Source organism: Eumetopias jubatus, unplaced genomic scaffold (genome assembly GCF_037043125.1).
Source record: "Eumetopias jubatus isolate StellerSeaLion01/CBP00866 unplaced genomic scaffold, mEumJub1_p1.0 scaffold_17, whole genome shotgun sequence".
In the NCBI taxonomy this organism is placed as follows: domain Eukaryota; kingdom Metazoa; phylum Chordata; class Mammalia; order Carnivora; family Otariidae; genus Eumetopias; species Eumetopias jubatus.
Window position 1 is genome coordinate 67,560,711 of NW_028274823.1, and position 16,807 is coordinate 67,577,517.

A 16,807-nucleotide genomic window follows, 5' to 3' on the forward strand; every position below is an offset into this window, starting at 1 on the left:
GCCTAGATCGGATGTACCAGTATGGACTCCCAAAAATGTAAGGGCAAGAGTAAAGGCTTTCAAGCTTCCCTTGCGGACTTCCTGAAGAAAAAATGTGGGAAAACACAGGTAGAGGGAAAATAAAAGTAGATGGAAAATGAAATTAAAAATAATTAGGTGAAGCTAGAGTAGAGCTTGCTTTATTCACCAGGGTAGGAGTAAGCATTGTTATTTCTAGTTGAAAAGATGAATGTTAGTAAAGGACTGATGGCTCCACTGTAGGTAGCCTTTAGCCATCGCTGGAAACACTTTAAATGATTTTAAAACTTTGCAGTTATAAACGTTGCCATGTTTTGCATTTCTTGGATAGGTTCTCCTTTCATTTCAAAACTGTTTACAGTTCACCCAATCAGTAATTACCTTAAATACAGAGCTGTATCCTGCTGCTAACTGCCTTTACTTTCCTTTTTTCGTCTTTATTCATAGAAAAGGTGTGGCCTTTAAATTCACAGTAATGTCTCAAGTTAGAATGAGTTCTTTCTTTGGGCTGAACACTCTCTCAGAAGTCTTCAGAAGAAGAAAGTGCTAGGTTTTACAAAATGGATTGTCAGTGCGATAGGCCGACTCGAGGACCACAAATGATCTCATTTGTGGAGCATCTTTTTTTTTAAAGATTTTATTTATTTGACAGAGAGAGAGACAGCAAGAGAGGGAACACAAGCAGGGGGAGTGGGAGAGGGAGAAACAGGCTTCCTGCCGAGCAGGGAGCCCGATGCGGGGCTCGATCCCAGGACCCTGAGATCATGACCTGAGCTGAAGGCAGATGCTTAATGACTGAGCCACCCAGGCACCCCATTTGTGGGGCATCTTTTAAAAATTTTCCTCCTAACCAGATTTCTCTAAAGGCATTAATGCTTTCAGCACCATCATGTTCTGGGGGATACAGGAAACAAAAACATAGCCCGTTAGGTATTCTGGGTGGATGGGAAACCCAATGTACTGGAGCCATCTGCTCCGAAGTGAGGGCTTGTCCTCGAGGTTGAGGATGCTGTTAAGAAAATAACATTTAAAAAATAATTTTCTGGAAGGACCTAGCTATTCCCTTGCAAAAGTTACACCTGCCTTCCCTGTTAGAAAATGACAGATGAGATAATCCAGATAAACCTCACTGAGGATAAATAAAAGCTAGACAGAATGCTTTTAAATTTTTGAAAAAAGCATGAAGAACTAACAAGATGGGGAAGGCCTGCAGGCCTGTGCCCTGGGGGAGGTGGGAATTGAGAAGACCGCAGCTCCCAAGGCTGCTTTTGTCCTGAGAGCATTTGCTTTTGTTTTGGATTAAGGTAGGCCCAGGCTTCTGGTTCCTGGCGGAAGAAGATGGAATTTTTTGGAGGAAGATACCATCATCCTAGGCCACAAGTTTCGCTTAAAATTCAAGTTCAAATATGTTGTCCAGAACACAAGGAGAACCAGGCACATGGGGATAGAGTTCATGGATGTAAACCAGTAGAAACAAAAGAGCAGAAATGGATTTCACAGATACTTTAGATAATGGACTTAACAGACATAGACTCCAAAGTAACCATGCTTACTGCATTCAAAGAAATAAAAAAACCAAGCTTGAAATCTTTGGGGAAACACATCCCAACGTTTCTTTTAGACATTCAAAAGGAGAGTGAATAACTCATGAATAATTGTATATGGCAATACGTTTGGAATTTTAGATGAAATGGACAAATTCTTAGAAAAACATAACTTTCTATAACTGGATGAGGAGGAACTAGAAAACCTGAGCTTTCTAACCACTGGAGAAATTGAATCTGAGAAACAGCCCTTCCTACTGAAAGAATTGCAGGCTCAAACGATTTCACTGAGGGTTGTACTAGACGTTCAAGGATGAAATTCAGGTGATCCTTGAACAGCACAGGGGTTAGGGGTCCAACTCCTCCTCCCCATCCCCCGATCAGAATCTATGTATCACTTCTAGCTCCCCTGAAACTTAACCACTAATAGCCTGCCGTTGACTGGAGGCTTTACCAATCACATAAACAGTTAACACATTTGTATTACATACCATATTTTTACAATAAAGTAAGCTAGAGAAAAGATGCTTATTAAGCTCAGAAGTTCAGTTAAGATGCCTAGACATCCACATGGAGATTACAGATAGGCAGCAGGACAGAGATTCTCTCAACAGAGACATTCGGGAGTGTTGTCATTAGTTAATGCTTGGAGAAGAACAAAGACATATCATTGGCAATCATGTAAAGAGAATGCAAGGACAAGTCACAGGGTGGGAAAAGATATTTGCAACGTTATATAACCAACACAAAACTACAAATCAGTAAGGAAAATGGACAGTCCCAAAGAAGAATGGATAGAGACTTGAACAGACCCTTCACATAAGCAGATAGCCAAATGAGCAGTAAACAAATGAACAAGTACACGTTAGTAACCAAGAAAGGCAAAATAAACCACAAAGATATTACTTAGAGAAGTCTTCTGTATGCTGTCAGAAAATGGATATGGTTTCAGCTGCTTTTAGAACAATTTGGCATTACCTAATGATACTGGAAATATTCACTGTGACTCAGCACTTTCACTCCTGGATATATTTCACAGTGTGTGCACATGTGCGCCAGATGTATAGAAGGATGTTCTTTTGTGGCATTGTTCATCAGAGTGACCCAAATACCCATTGTCCATGGAGTGGATAAATTGTGATGTGCTCATCAACGGGTTATTATAAGGTAGTAAAAATACTCTTAGACTCAGTAATGTGGGTGAATGAAATCACAAGTTTATTAGCAGAAGCTAGACAAAAAAAGAATGCAAAACCGAGCAAAACTAATGTTTAGAAATATATAGGCAACAAAGTTTTTCCTAAAGAAAATGCAAAGAATTCTTACCATAAGTAAGAATCAGGAGAGCGATGACCTCTCAGGGACCGGGGGCTGTGATCTGGAAGGGAGCTGGCAATGTTCTATTTCTTGATTTTGGTGCCGGTCACCTGAGAGTACTACGTATGTAGTAATGGCACCCTTGATACTTGCCTAGGTGTTCTGTTCGTCCTGAGGTTTCATCGAGGGGAAACCGTCTAAAGGAAGTGAGACTTTTATCATCTCTCCAGTCAGTATTTGCACAGACAAGGCATTTTCTGCACGATCTGGGGTGGAATTCAGTACGTACTGGTTGCTGCTATTGGTGCAGCTTGCAGTCCTGTGAGGGTGATGGAGGATGTATGCCGGGGCCCCAGGGTAGCTGCATACATCCAGGGAAAGGACAAAGGCCGTGAAGGCAGAGACCTTGGTTTTAACCCTAGTTCAACCGCTCATCAGCTGTGTGACTCTGGGCAGGTCCTTGACCTCTCTAAGCTATGGTTTCATCCTTTGTAAATTGCAGATGATTGTATCTGCCATTACAGCCGAAAAATGCTTGGTACATCGTAACTAGAGCCTTGAAGTGTCAGCTGCTTTTGGAAGTAACTAATAGCATAAGAAACACACCATGAACGAGACATTATAATGCACGGGAAGTACAGTGTGCTCCTCACAGCGTGAAGAAGAGGAGGAGGGCATGTGGGAAGGTATAGAAGATGTTTTCTGAGCCGTCCCCCACTTTGAGTAGGTTGGAGGGAGGGATTCAGGCACTGTACCAGAGGGTGCAGCGTGATCAGGGCTGTGGGGCCACGGGTGCACAGCTGCTGGTGTTACGGTGCTCCCATGTGACTAGCAGAGCTTGCAGTCTGTAAGCCCCTGGACCAGAGTGGTCTCTAGAAGTGTTTGCCCAGCATGATGGGTTTCAGTTTTTTAAATTTATTTTTTAGGAAAAGAGTCTTGAACTTTGCCTTTAACCACAGTTACAGCCACTCCCTGTGCTGAGACCCATCCCTTCTTTGCTAGATGTCTGGACCCTGAAGGCTTTTAGGTTTGCAAACCTTAGACTGTCACTTGAGCAGAGTGTGAAATAGCACGAGGAAAGCCTGGGAAACTTGTAGAGGGATTGGGTCGTGGAAGGACTTGAATGTCATGCATTGGCATGTTACACCTTTGCAAGTGGTAGGGAGCCCGTGAAGGGTTTTGAGTGGAGTACTGAAGTATTAGGCTTTGTCTGCCAGGATGACCTATATGGGATCTGGGGAGATCCATTAGGAGGTTTTGGCAGTGGCCCGGTGAAGAAGAATGAAAGACTTGAACTAGATTGGGGCCATGAGCACAGGAAGAAGAGGGTGGTTTGACAGCTGTTAGGGAGGCTGACTTACTGCCAATTGGTAACTGATGAGCTGTGAAGTGTTGATTGAGAATAATGGTACCACTAACAGAAGGGGTTTGGAGGTGGGAATAAGTGTGGGCCCAAGAGGCATTTAGTGGTGATATAATGGATTTGAAGTGGGAGGCTGTCTTTCTGCTCAGGCTGCTCAGTAGAGCGGTTGAAAAGTTGGTTCATAAAAGACTCAGTGTTGTAAGAGATAGTTTTGAACTTTTTTGCAGAGCTTATATGAATAACCTAATTGTTTTTGACGACCCAGTGACTTAATGTAGTTATTGTCCTGTGGGGGCGGTCTCTACTTGGTCCAGGTGCAGGTAGTTCTAGTCCTTGGTGGTTGTCAGTAAACCAAGGCGATCAGTTGCAGGACTGGGTGGTAAGTACACAGGGAGAAATATTAGCGTGAACTAGTGAGAACTGAGGTGGGAGCATCTTGGGCTTATTCAGAAGTTGCATGAAAAACTGGGTTGTGGGGCTGGTGGCTGGAAGGCTTGCCTCGCTTGGCATCGGCTGGATCGACAACAAACCCAGACTTGCACACACACTTCGCCCAGACTGGGATTTGGCAAACCTGCTGCATGCTGGGTGGGAGGCCTGGCTCAGCAGCCAGCCTACATGTGCACCTGTGGTGGTTCTCGCAGGTGAACGGTTTTCAGTGTGTCTACCTGCTAGAGAGAATTACTCAGTGAAGAGTTCTTGAATCCCTTATGTAAGAGGCCTGGTTCACAGAAAGCCTTTGTAAATTATAAAAAAGATGGCAGTTAATGAGTGTTTGATGCTAGCCTGTTTTTGATCAAAGTAATATTATACTTGTATTTTGTATTGGGCTGGAAGTTTGCTTTTGGGCTCAGTATATAATGAGTGGATAAAGGAACAAAATGCTCAAGATTTAGTACTTAGAATTTTATAGGTTTACAGTTTGTATCTTTGCTTATGGCTTTCTCAGCTATGTTGATTTTTTTTTTGATGCTGAATCCTAAGGAGCCTTTATTCATATAACCCTAATTCCATCAAAAATGTGTTGCCAGTGGATCATCTGTTATATAACATAATTTCCATTCTACGGGGTTTTTTTGTTAATGTTAATATATTGCACAAGTAGGAGTTATAAAAACTATGTTTCATAATCTTTGTGATTGACTTCATAAGGTGTATTTATAGAAAATTCTGATTAAAAAAATTTTGATCTACCTAAGCATTTTTCTTTAGATATATTTAAGGTGAACACATGAACACATTAATAGAATTTGCTTGGCTATTTACTTCTCAGTTTGATTTTTTTGTTCTAGTTCAGGATCACAGACCTTCTTGGAACATTTAAAATTGCTCATAAAGGGGTGCCTGGGTGGTTTAGTTGGTTAAGCATCTGCCTTCGGCTCAGGTCATGATCTCAGGGTCCTGGGATCAAGCCCTGCATTGGGCTCCCTGCTCAGCGGGGGGCCCGCTTCTCCCTCTCCCTCTGCCGCTCTACCTACTTGTGATCTCTCTCTCTCTCTCTCTCTGTCAAATAAAATCTTTTAAAAATATAAAATTGCTTATAAAGTGTTAAGGCCTTTGATTAGAAATTTAAAATCATGCCTTGAATTTTGTGCCCACTTGAAGATGCCACTGAAACTGGAGTTTATTTCTGATAGCTGGTCTTTTGTCAGCCTAAGTCAGGCTCCCTTTAGGGTTTTTGTTTGTGATTTCATGAGCTACAGCTTTAACACAGGCAGGTGGATTCAGGATGTCGGTTCAAGCTCCATTGGGGCTGAGTGGCTTGAATTTACATGGTATCTGTTTAAAACAATTTCTGAATTTTCCTCGGGTAAACTCTGTGGTGGTTAGTTTCTCAAGATCCCTTCCTTGCTCTGCCACCTCCCTCTTGCTCATCTTCATTCTCTGAGGATTTGAAGGGGGGGGTGTTTCTGTATTTCTCTCTGTGTTTCTCTTTGTATTGGTGGTTTCTTTGTTCCAAGGAAGAACCCTGTTTTCTACTTCTAGTGTTCTGTTCCAAAACTACATGCTCTGCTCCAAAATTTCCTGTCACCTGCGAGATGGCAGAACAAAGCAGGCAGCAAAGCTGTCCTTAGGGGATGGCGAACATTGTGAATCTTCGGCAAACAGATCCCAGGATGGCTTGATCTTTTCCAAATGGGTTAGTGTAACCCGGGGACCTTACTTAAGTTATGGTAACAGCAGCTTTACCATCAAATTCTCCTCAGGGAGAGCTTTTGAGAGGAAAAAGCCTCTTAAAATGGAGAGCTTTTATGGCTTTTATTACTAGTTTAATCTGTGTTGTTAAAGGAAATACCTAATCAGATATTGACAATATAGACCATCTGTCTAAATAGGAATATTTTCCTGTAAACCCATGACAGCCTTACATTTTCTCAGATTGACATTCTGTGACAAATGCGGCATTGTGGGCCAGACATTTTTCAACGTTAGATTGCATCCTTTATTGTTTTAATTAACCTCAGGGCAGAGGAATAATGCTTAAAAAAAAAAAGGGGGGGTATTCTTTCAAATCAACATGGCAGCAGTTGAAAACATATTGGAAAACAACTAATTTAAAAAAAAGACTTTGCAAAGCGTCTAAAGGTTTTAAAACTAAAGTTCATTTTTCTAAAACCAGTAGATACCATTTAAGCTTAGTGTCCATAAACTGTTTTAGGGCAAGGATAATATCTTCACTAAAGTCACCTATGTCTAAGGCAGGACCTACAGATAGAAGACACACAGATAATGTTTATAGAATAAAAATGTTAGGTGGAGATGTGCATGCTTTGCTGTTTTTTTCCTCATGAGTGATATTTGTCCTGTCGGGGTCTTTTGTGTCTGAAATGGCAGGGCTCTTCTTGTTCTCTGTCCATTTCTCTTATGTCTTTTAATTACTGCTTGATCTTGCAGAACCTGAGTTTTAAGGAGCGAGCTAAAAATAGACTTGTCACTGTAAGCACCTCCTCGCATCTGCTTTTTTTTCTGGGTCCCTGCAAGGTTGACCAGCTTTTTTTGGAGTTGCACATCAAAAACAGTTGGTGGAAAGCCAGCATCTGTTTAGTCAACATTTCCATTGTTAGAAGACTATGTCAGATTTTAAACTTTTTTTTTTTTTTTTTTTAACCAAGAATGTGCTTGCTTACAGAGCAGTGGGATTGTGTCCAGTGTGGAGAGGGTTCGGTGCAGCCATGTGGAGGTTGCTCAGGGCCGGCTAATCACACCATATGCAGGGTTTACAAAAAGACCACATCCTCCAGTCGAGCACACATGGATTACTGTTGTCTGTGTTTGGTCATGTGACTTTTTAAACGCCAGGCGTGCACTGGACACTAGAGGAGTCTGAAGTTGATTCCTCTAAGGTTTGCTCAGGATCCGGTGGGAGAACGCTGGCTTGGGGTTCAGAGCAGGATGTGGGTCCCAGACTCTGCCACCTTCCAGCTGAATTATCTTGGTCACCTCTTTTGTCACATAGAAAATGGGGGTGATCATGCCTGCCTAACGCATATGAAGAATGTGGTATACCGTGCTGCCTGAAGAAATGGTTTTGAAGGTAAAATTAGGGAGCAGTGTCCTCTTAGATATGTACATACAACTGTGTGTTTCATTTTTTTTCTTTTTTTAATTTTTTATTGTTACGTTAATCACCATACATTACATCATTAATTTTTGATGTAGTGTTCCATGATTCATTGTGCATAACACCCAGTGCTCCAAGCAGAACGTGCCCTCCTTAAAACCCATCACCAGGCTAACCCATCCCCCCACCCCCCTCCCCTCTAGAACCCTCAGTTTGTTTTTCAGAGTCCATCGTCTCTCATGTTTCCTCTCCCCCTCTGACTTACTCCCCTTCATTCTTCCCCTCCTGCTATCTTCTTCTTTTTCTTTTTTCTTAACATATCTTGCATTATTTGTTTCAGAAGTACAGATCTGTGATTCAACAGTCTTGCACAATTCACAGCGCTCACCGTAGCACATACCCTCCCCAATGTCTATCACCCAGCCACCCCATCCCTCCCACCCCCAACCTCTCCAGTAACACTCAGTTTGTTTCCTGAGATTAAGAATTCCTCATATCAGTGAGGTCATATGATACATGTCTTTCTCTGATTGACTTAGTTCACTCAGCATAACACCCTCCAGTTCCATCCACGTCATTGCAAATGGCAAGATCTCATTCCTTTTGATGGCTGCATAATATTACATTATGTATGTATATATATATATATATATATATATATATATATATATATATACACACCACATCTTCTGTATCCATTCATCTGTCGATGGACATCTTGGCTCTTTCCACAGTTTGGCTGTTGTGGACATTGCTGCTATAAACATTGGGGTGCACGTACCCCTTCGGATCCCTACATTTGTATCTTTGTGGTGAATACCCAGTAGTACAATTGCTGGATCATATGGTAGCTGTATTTTCAACTGTTTGAGGAACCTCCCTACTGTTTTCCAGAGTGGCTGCACCAGCTTGCATTCCCACCAACAGTGTAGGAGGGTTCCCCTTTCTCCACATCCCCACCAACATCTGTCGTTTCCCGACTTGTTAATTTTAGCCATTCTGACAGGTGTGAGGTGGTATCTCATGGAGGTTTTGATTTGGATTTCCCTGATGCCGAGTGATGTTGAGCACTTTTTCATGTGTCTGTTGGCCATTTGGATGTCTTCTTTGGAAAAATGTCTGTTCATGTCTGCTGCCCATTTCTTGATTGGATTATTTGTTCTTTGGGTGTTGAGTTTGATAAGTTCTTTTATAGATTTTGGATGCTAGCCCTTTATCTGATATGTCATTTGCAAATATTTTCTCCCATTCTGTCGGTTGTCTTTTGGTTTTGTGGACTGTTTCTTTTGCTGTGCAAAAGCTTTTTATCTTGATGAAATCCCAATAGTTCATTTTTGCCCTTGCTTCCCTTGCTTTTGGCAATGTTTCTAGGAAGAAGTTGCTGCAGCTGAGGTCGAAGAGGTTGCTACCTGTGTTCTCCTTTAGGATTTGGATGGACTCCTGTCTCACGTTTAGGTCTTTCAACCATTCGGAGTCTATTTTTGTGTGTGGTGTAAGGAAGTGGTCCAGTTTCATTCTTCTGCATGTGGCTGTCCAATTTTCCCAACACCATTTGTTGAAGAGACTGTATTTTTTCCATTGGACATTCTTTCCTGCTTTGTCAAAGATGAGTTGACCATAGAGTTGAGGGTCCATTTCTGGGCTCTCGATTCTGTTCCATTGATCTATGTGTCTGTTTTTGTGCCAGTATCATACTGTCTTGATGATGACAGCTTTGTAATAGAGCTGGAAGTCCGGAATTGTGATGCCACCAGCTTTGCTTTTCTTTTTCAACATTCCTCTGGCTATTCGGGGTCTCTTCTGGTTCCATACAAATTTTAGGATTATTTGTTCCATTTCTTTGAAAAAAGTGGATGGTATTTTGATGGGGATTGTATTGAATGTGTAGATTGCTCTAGGTAGCATTGACATCCTCACAATGTTGGTTCTTCCAATCCATGAGCATGGAACGTTTTTCCATTTCTTTGTGTCTTCTTCAATTTCTTTCATGAGTATTTTATAGTTTTCTGAGTACAGATCCTTTGCCTCTTTGGTTAAATTTATTCCTAGGTATCTTATGGTTTTGGGTGCAATTGTAAATGGGATCGACTCCTTAATTTCTTTCTCTTCTGTCTTGTTGTTAGTGTATAGGAATGCCACTGATTTCTGTGCATTGATTTTATATCCTGCTACTTGACTGAATTCCTGTATGAGTTCTAGCAGTTTTGGGGTGGAGTCTTTTGGGTTTTCCACATACAGTGTATCATCTGCAAAGAGTGAGAGTTTGACTTCCTCTTTGCCGATTTGGATGCCTTTGATTTCTTTTTGTTGTCTGATTGCTGTGGCTAGGACTTCTAATACTATGTTGAATAGCAGTGGTGATAGTGGACATCCCTGCTGTGTTCCTGACCTTAGGGGGAAAGCTCTCAGCTTTTCCCCATTGAGAATGATATTGGCTGTAGGTTTTTCATAGATGGCTTTTATGATACTGAGGTATGTACCCTCTGTCCCTATACTCTGAAGAGTTTTGATCAAGAAAGGATGCTGTACTTTGTCAAATGCTTTTTCTGCATCTATTGAGAGGATCATATGATTCTTGTTCTTTCTTTTGTTAATGTATTGTATCACGTTGATTGATTTGCGGATGTTGAACCAGCCTTGCAGCCCAGGGATAAATCCCACTTGGTCATGGTGAATAATCCTTTTAATGTACTGTTGGACCCTATTGGCTAGTATTTTGGTGAGAATGTTTGCATCCATGTTCATCAAGGATATTGGTCTGTAGTTCTCCTTTTTGATGGGGTCTTTCTCTGGTTTGGGGATCAAGGTAATGCTGGCCTCATAAAATGAGTTTGGAAGATTTCCTTCCATTTCTATTTTTTGGAACAGTTTCAGGAGAACAGGTATTAATTCTTCTTTAAATGTCTGATAGAATTCCCCTGGGAAGCCATTTGGCTCTGGGCTTTTGTTTGTTGGGAGATTTTTGATGACTGCTTCAATTTCCTTAGTGGTTATAGGTCTGTTCAGGTTTTCTATTTCTTCCTGGTTCACTTTTGTTAGTTGATACATCTCTAGGAATGCACCCATTTCTTCCAGGTCATCTAATTTGCTGGCATGTAGTTGCTTATAATATGTTCTTGTAATTGTTTGTATTTCTTTGGTGTTGGTTGTGATCTCTCCTCTTTCATTCATGATTTTGTTGATTTGGGTGAATTCTCTTTTCTTTTGGATAAGTCTGGCCAGGGGTTTATCAGTCTTGTTAATTCTTTCAAGGAACCAGCTCCTAGTTTTGTTGATCTGTTCTACTATTCTTTTGGTTTCTATTTCATTGATTTCTGCTCTGATCTTTATTATTTCTCTTCTGCTGGGTTTAGGCTTTCTTTGCTGTTCTTTCTCCAGCTCCTTTAGGTGTAGGGTTAGGTTGTGTATTTGAGACCTTTCTTGTTTCTTGAGAAAGGCTTGTATTGCTATATACTTTCCTCTCAGGACTGCCTTTGCTGTATCCCAAAGGTTTTGAACAGTTGTGTTTTCATTTTCATTGGTTTCCATGAATTTTTTTAATTCTTCTTATATTTCCTGGTTGACCCATTCATTCCTTAGTAGGATGCTCTTTAATCTCCATGTATTTGAGTTCTTTCCAACTTTCCTCCTGTGATTGAGTTCTAGTTTCAAAGCATTGTGGTCTGAACATATGCAGGGAATAATCCCAATCTTTTGGTACCGGTTGAGACCTGATTTGTGACCTAGGATGTGATCAATTCTGGAGAATGTTCCATGGGCACTAGAGAAGAATGTGTATTCCTTTGCTTTGGGATGGAATGTTCTGAATATGTCTGTGAAGTCCATTTGGTCCAGTGTGTCATTTAAAGTCTTTATTTCCTTGTTGATCTTTTGCTTAGATGATCTGTCCATTTCAGTCAGGGGGGTGTTAAAGTCCCCCACTATTATTGTATTGTTGTCAATGTGTTTCTTTGCTTTTGTTATTAATTGCCTTATATAATTGGCTGCTCCCATGTTCGGGGCATAGATATTTACAATTGTTCGATCTTCTTGTTGGATAGACCCTTTAAGTAGGATATAGTGTCCTTCCTCATCTCTTATTACAGTCTTTGGTTTAAAATCTAATTTGTCTGATATAAGGATTGCCACCCCAGCTTTCTTTTGGTGTCCATTAGCATGGTAAATGGTTTTCCACCCCCTCACTTTCAATCTGGGGGTGGCTTTGGGTCTAAAATGAGTCTCTTGCAGACAGCATATTGATGGGTCTTGTTTTTTAATCCAGTCTGATAGCCTGTGTCTTTTGATTGGGGCATTGAGCCCATTTACATTCAGGGTAACTATTGAAAGGTATGAATTTAGTGCCATTGTATTGCCTGTAAGGTGACTGTGATGGTATTTTGTCTCTGTTCCTTTCTGATCTGTGCTGCTTTTTGTCTCTCTCTTTGCTTAGAGGACCCCTTTCAATAGTTCTTGGAGGGCTGGTTTCGTGTTTGCAAATTCCTTTAGTTTTTGTTTGTCCTGGAAGCTTTTTATCTCTCCTTCAGTTTTCAATGAGAGCCTAGCTGGATATAGTATTCTTGGCTGCATATTTTTCTCATTTAGTGCTCTGAAGATATCATGCCAGTCCTTTCTGGCCTGCCAGGTCTCTGTGGTTAGGTCTGTTGCCAATCTAATATTTCTCCCATTGTAGGTTATATATCTCTTCTCCCGAGCTGCTTTCAGGATTTTCTCTTTGTCTCTGAGACTCGTAAGTTTTACTATTAGATGTCGGGATGTTGACCTGTTTTTATTGATTTTGAGAGGGGTTCTCTCTGCCTCCTGGATTTTGATGCCTGTTTCCTTCCTCACATTAGGGAAGTTCTCTGCTATTATTTGCTCCAATACATCTTCTGCCCCCCTCTCTCTTTCTTCTTCTTCTGGGATCCCAATTATTCTAATGTTGTTTCGTCTTATCGTATTGCTTATCTCTCGAATTCTGCCCTCGTGATCCTGTAGTTGTTTCTCTCTCTTTTTCTCAGCCTCTTTATTTTCCATCATTTGGTTTTCTATATCGATGATTCTCTCTTCTGCCTCGTTTATCCTAGCAGTTAGTGCCCCCATTTTTGATTGCACCTCATTAATAGCCTTTTTGATTTCGACTTGGTTAGATTTTAGTTCTTTTATTTCTCCAGAAAGCGTTTCTCTAATAACTTCCACGCTTTTTTCAAGCCCAGCCAGGATCTTTAAAGTCATGATTCTGAACTCTAGGTCCGACATCGTACTAATGTCCGTATTGAGTAGGTCCCTGGCTGACGGTACTATCTCTTGCTCTTTTTGCTGAGGTGATTTTTTTCGTCTTGTCATTTTGTCCAGAGGAGAATAGATAAATGAGAGAACAAAATGCTAACAGGCTAACAACGTCCCCAGGAAATATACTGTATACAAATCAGAAAAGACCTGAAACCAGGGGGAAAGAAAGGGAAAGAAAGAAAAAAGAAAGAGAAAAGAAAGAAAGAAAAAGATTAAAAACAAAAACAGAACAATACAAAAAAAAACAAATATGATCATATATGATCAGGCTAGTGCATAGATCAGTGCCACACACTAGATTTTGGGCGTATTTTGGTCTGTTAGAAAAAAGTGCCTCCTAAAAGTTTAAAGGAAGAAAGACATATATGTACAAAATAAGGGTTGATACAATGAAGGGATGGAAGATGACTGTAAAGATGGAAATTATAAAAGATTTTATAAAAGGAATTGATACCATAAAAAGTTGTTTGAAAAAAAGAAAGAAGATTAATAAAAAAAAGGGAGAGAATGTGATCAGGCAGGAGACTAGAACAAAGCCATACAGTGGTGATTTAGGATATAGTTTGATCTGTTAGAAGAAACTGTATCTCAAAATTTTAAAGAGAGAACAACTTATATATATATATGCCAAAAATAAGGGTAACTAGTATGAAGGGAGAAAATATGACTCTAAAAATGAAAAATAAAAAAGTTTTTTTAAAAAAAGGGATTGATAAGATGTTGGTTGAAAAAGGGAAAAAGAGAAATTAAAAAAAGTTAAAAAATTAACTTCGAAAAACTAATGAATCATGGTAAAATAAAGCCATGAATTCTATGTGCAATATTCCCCTAGCGCTGGAGTTCTGCCGTTCTCCTTGATCGGTAAACTTGGTCTTGGCTTGCTGGCTGTTCGTGCTGATCTTCTGGAGGAGGGGCCTGTTGCCGTGGTTGCCAAATGTCTTTGCCGGAGGCGGAATTGCCCCGCCCTTGTCGGTCCCAGCTAAGCAAGCTGCTTGGGTTTGCTCTCAGGAGATTTTGTTCCCTGCAAGCTTTCCGTAGGGCTGTGGAGGATGACAGTGAAAATGCCGGCCTCCCAATCTCAGCCCCAGAGGAGGCAAGAACTCGGGGCTCCCTCCTCAGTGCGCCCCAGAGAAAAGCAGCCAGTCACTCCCGTGTCCCCGGTCTCCGGCCGCACTCCGTGCTCACCCGGCCTGTGACCGAGCGTTTCTATCTCTGGCACCCGGCCCCGTGTGGAGTCTCCAAACCCAGCAGTTCCCTGCGGTGTGTTCCCGCGCCGCTCCTCCCAGGGGAGGAAGGGGAGTCTCCCCGGCTCTGCCGCTTGTTGGGTCCCTGCTGGAGGCGCAGTGGCCCGACTGGCCCGCGGATCACAGTTTATGGCAACCCCGAGCTCAGAGCCCGCGCCTCGGCTCCACCTCTGCAGCCGGCTTCCCCTCTCTGATACCTGGGAGCTCGGCCCCACTCAGGCACCCCCGGTCTTTCTGTGACCCCGAGGGTTCCACCCCCCGCTTAGCCACTGGAGGGACGTCCCTCCGCGGAGCCGACTTCTAAAAGTTCCGATTTTGTGCTCCATGGCTCTATCACTTGCTGGTAGTGGCCGACGGAGGCCCCCTCCCCCGCCGTCTATCCTCCCGAATATCGCCTCGGATTCACTTCTCCGCACGTCCTACCTTCCAGTAAGTGGTCGCTTCTCTGTTCAGAGAGTTGTTGCTACTCTCCTCTTCGATCTCCTGTTGAGTTCATAGGTGTTCAGAATGGTTTGATCCCTATGCATCTGAATTCCTGAGACCAGACAAAATCCAGGTCTCCTACTCCTCCACCATCTTGCCTAGCTGTTTCATTGTTTTTAATAGATTTTACTTAATCTCCCCTTGATTTTGAAAATATTGGACCGTGTTGCTATCATTCTACCCAAACCCTGCTGTGGATCAACCCAATCTCCCAGTTTAGAATATTAGAAATAAGCATAGTTCTTAATGAGAACCCCAGTAGTCTCATGTCTGATGGATTTCCTTTATTTCCTTTTGGTTTTGATGGTTGGAGTACATTTTTAAAAAGCTTTTTAGTGACACCATAACTTTATCTTTTAACTGCATGAATAAGAGGCCTCCCCCCTTGGTTTTTAGGAAAGATGTAGGAGGTGTGATGTATGTTCTCATTATAGAAAGATAATTAATTGTACTGATTTTTGCCAAAGGATGCTTATTAGTATATTGGGAAATAGCATTCAGAATAATTGACTAAGTATGCTTTGTGATTGTGACATCTTTAGACACATTATATAAACCTGAGTAAACTAATTTAGTAAAAACTGACTGTAAAATTTCTATTTTTAATTTAATTTTTATCATGGTATAAAATTTGAAAAGTACCAAAGGGTGTGTGCGTGTGTGTGGATATTGAAAAGGAAGTTTCCTTCTTTACCACCTTCCCTAGCCTCCCAATTCCTCCCTACAGAGACAACCACTTACATGTTTTTAAAAACAGAAATCTGGGTTTACTCATGATTTGATGCTTAGGTGTATCTGCCTTGTCTTTTTTAGCCTTTTGGCTCTGGCCAGGCACCTGTGTGCGTGTGCTATAATTTTTGGTTGTAAGTTAGAGGAACCTAGGAGCAGGTTCCTATCCTCATAGGTGTACACTTGGGTATTGACAGACATGAGGGTTGTAACTTCTGTGATGATACCTCTTATTCAGTGGAACCAGCTTTTGGAGCCCATGTTTCCCTGGGTTTTGAGTGTCTTGATTTTCACATCTGTATTTTTCCCATTTTCCAGCTGCAGCATGAGAAAGCGGAACTAGAACAGCATCTCGAACAGGAGCAGGAATTCCAGGTCAACAAACTGATGAAGAAAATTAAAAAACTGGAGAATGATACAATTTCTAAGCAGCTTACATTAGAACAGGTAATAATCTATATAGTTCTCTCCATATACTTTTTTCTCCTCTTATTAGCTTGTTCTCTCAGGCCTTCAGATACCCTGAGGAATGTAAGTGAAAAATACTTTTCAGCTGTTTCTTCCCACAGTGGAGACTTCATTTCTGAAGTAAGCATTGACAGAGCTGCCTAGCACCTGTTCTCTCTCTCACACACTTTTTTTTTAACCGCAATTAATAAAGTTTCTGGGGATATGTTGTGATATACTGATTTATAGGCAGGAAATGTTAGGTTCCTTTTACCAAGGGGAAACAATGTGTTTTTAACCACAGGATAGTTTCTGTGAAAGTTCCCGAGACAGTGTGGCTGTGGAGCTAAAACTTTTCTTTCAGGGGTTCTTCAGAACAAACAGCATTTTTCTTCTTTGAATTATTAGCAATATTATTAGCAATTATTAGCAGTATTATTTGAACCCTATCTTTTCCCAACTCGATTTGTTGATACCGGTATGGAGTCATAGACTTGGTTGCTTAACCTGGTTCAGCCACTAACTAGCTGTATGACCTTGCATTGACTTCATTCACTTCTCTGGGCCCAAGTTTTCCATTTGTAAACAGGAGGACAAATTGAAATCATGAATGGCAAGCTTAAACAGGTACAGAAGATGGAAAGTAATAGTGTATGGTCCTGTTGTCCATTGCCCTTGGCAGACATTGGTATTTGAGCACGGGCCTTGCCTAGGGAGTCCAGACTGGTCCTTATGCTCTTCGACAAAGAACTGTGGACAGCCATTATCAGCCTATCCAAGTTGGTATGTCAGACAGAAGTACTTGTTATCCCTAGCCTCGGTGCTCCCTGAT

The 16,807-nt window shown here is 41.4% G+C and overlaps 1 protein-coding gene across 1 annotated transcript in view; it reads left to right on the forward strand.

Moving 5' to 3' along the window:
• CCDC6 (coiled-coil domain containing 6) overlaps positions 1-16,807 on the forward strand; it is a 119,042-nt gene that overhangs the window by 59,401 nt on the left and 42,834 nt on the right. Inside the window, exon 3 of the mRNA XM_028123989.2 lies at positions 15,847-15,975. Within this exon, the coding sequence (XP_027979790.1) occupies positions 15,847-15,975 (129 nt within the window). The remainder of the gene's footprint in view (positions 1-15,846; positions 15,976-16,807) is intronic.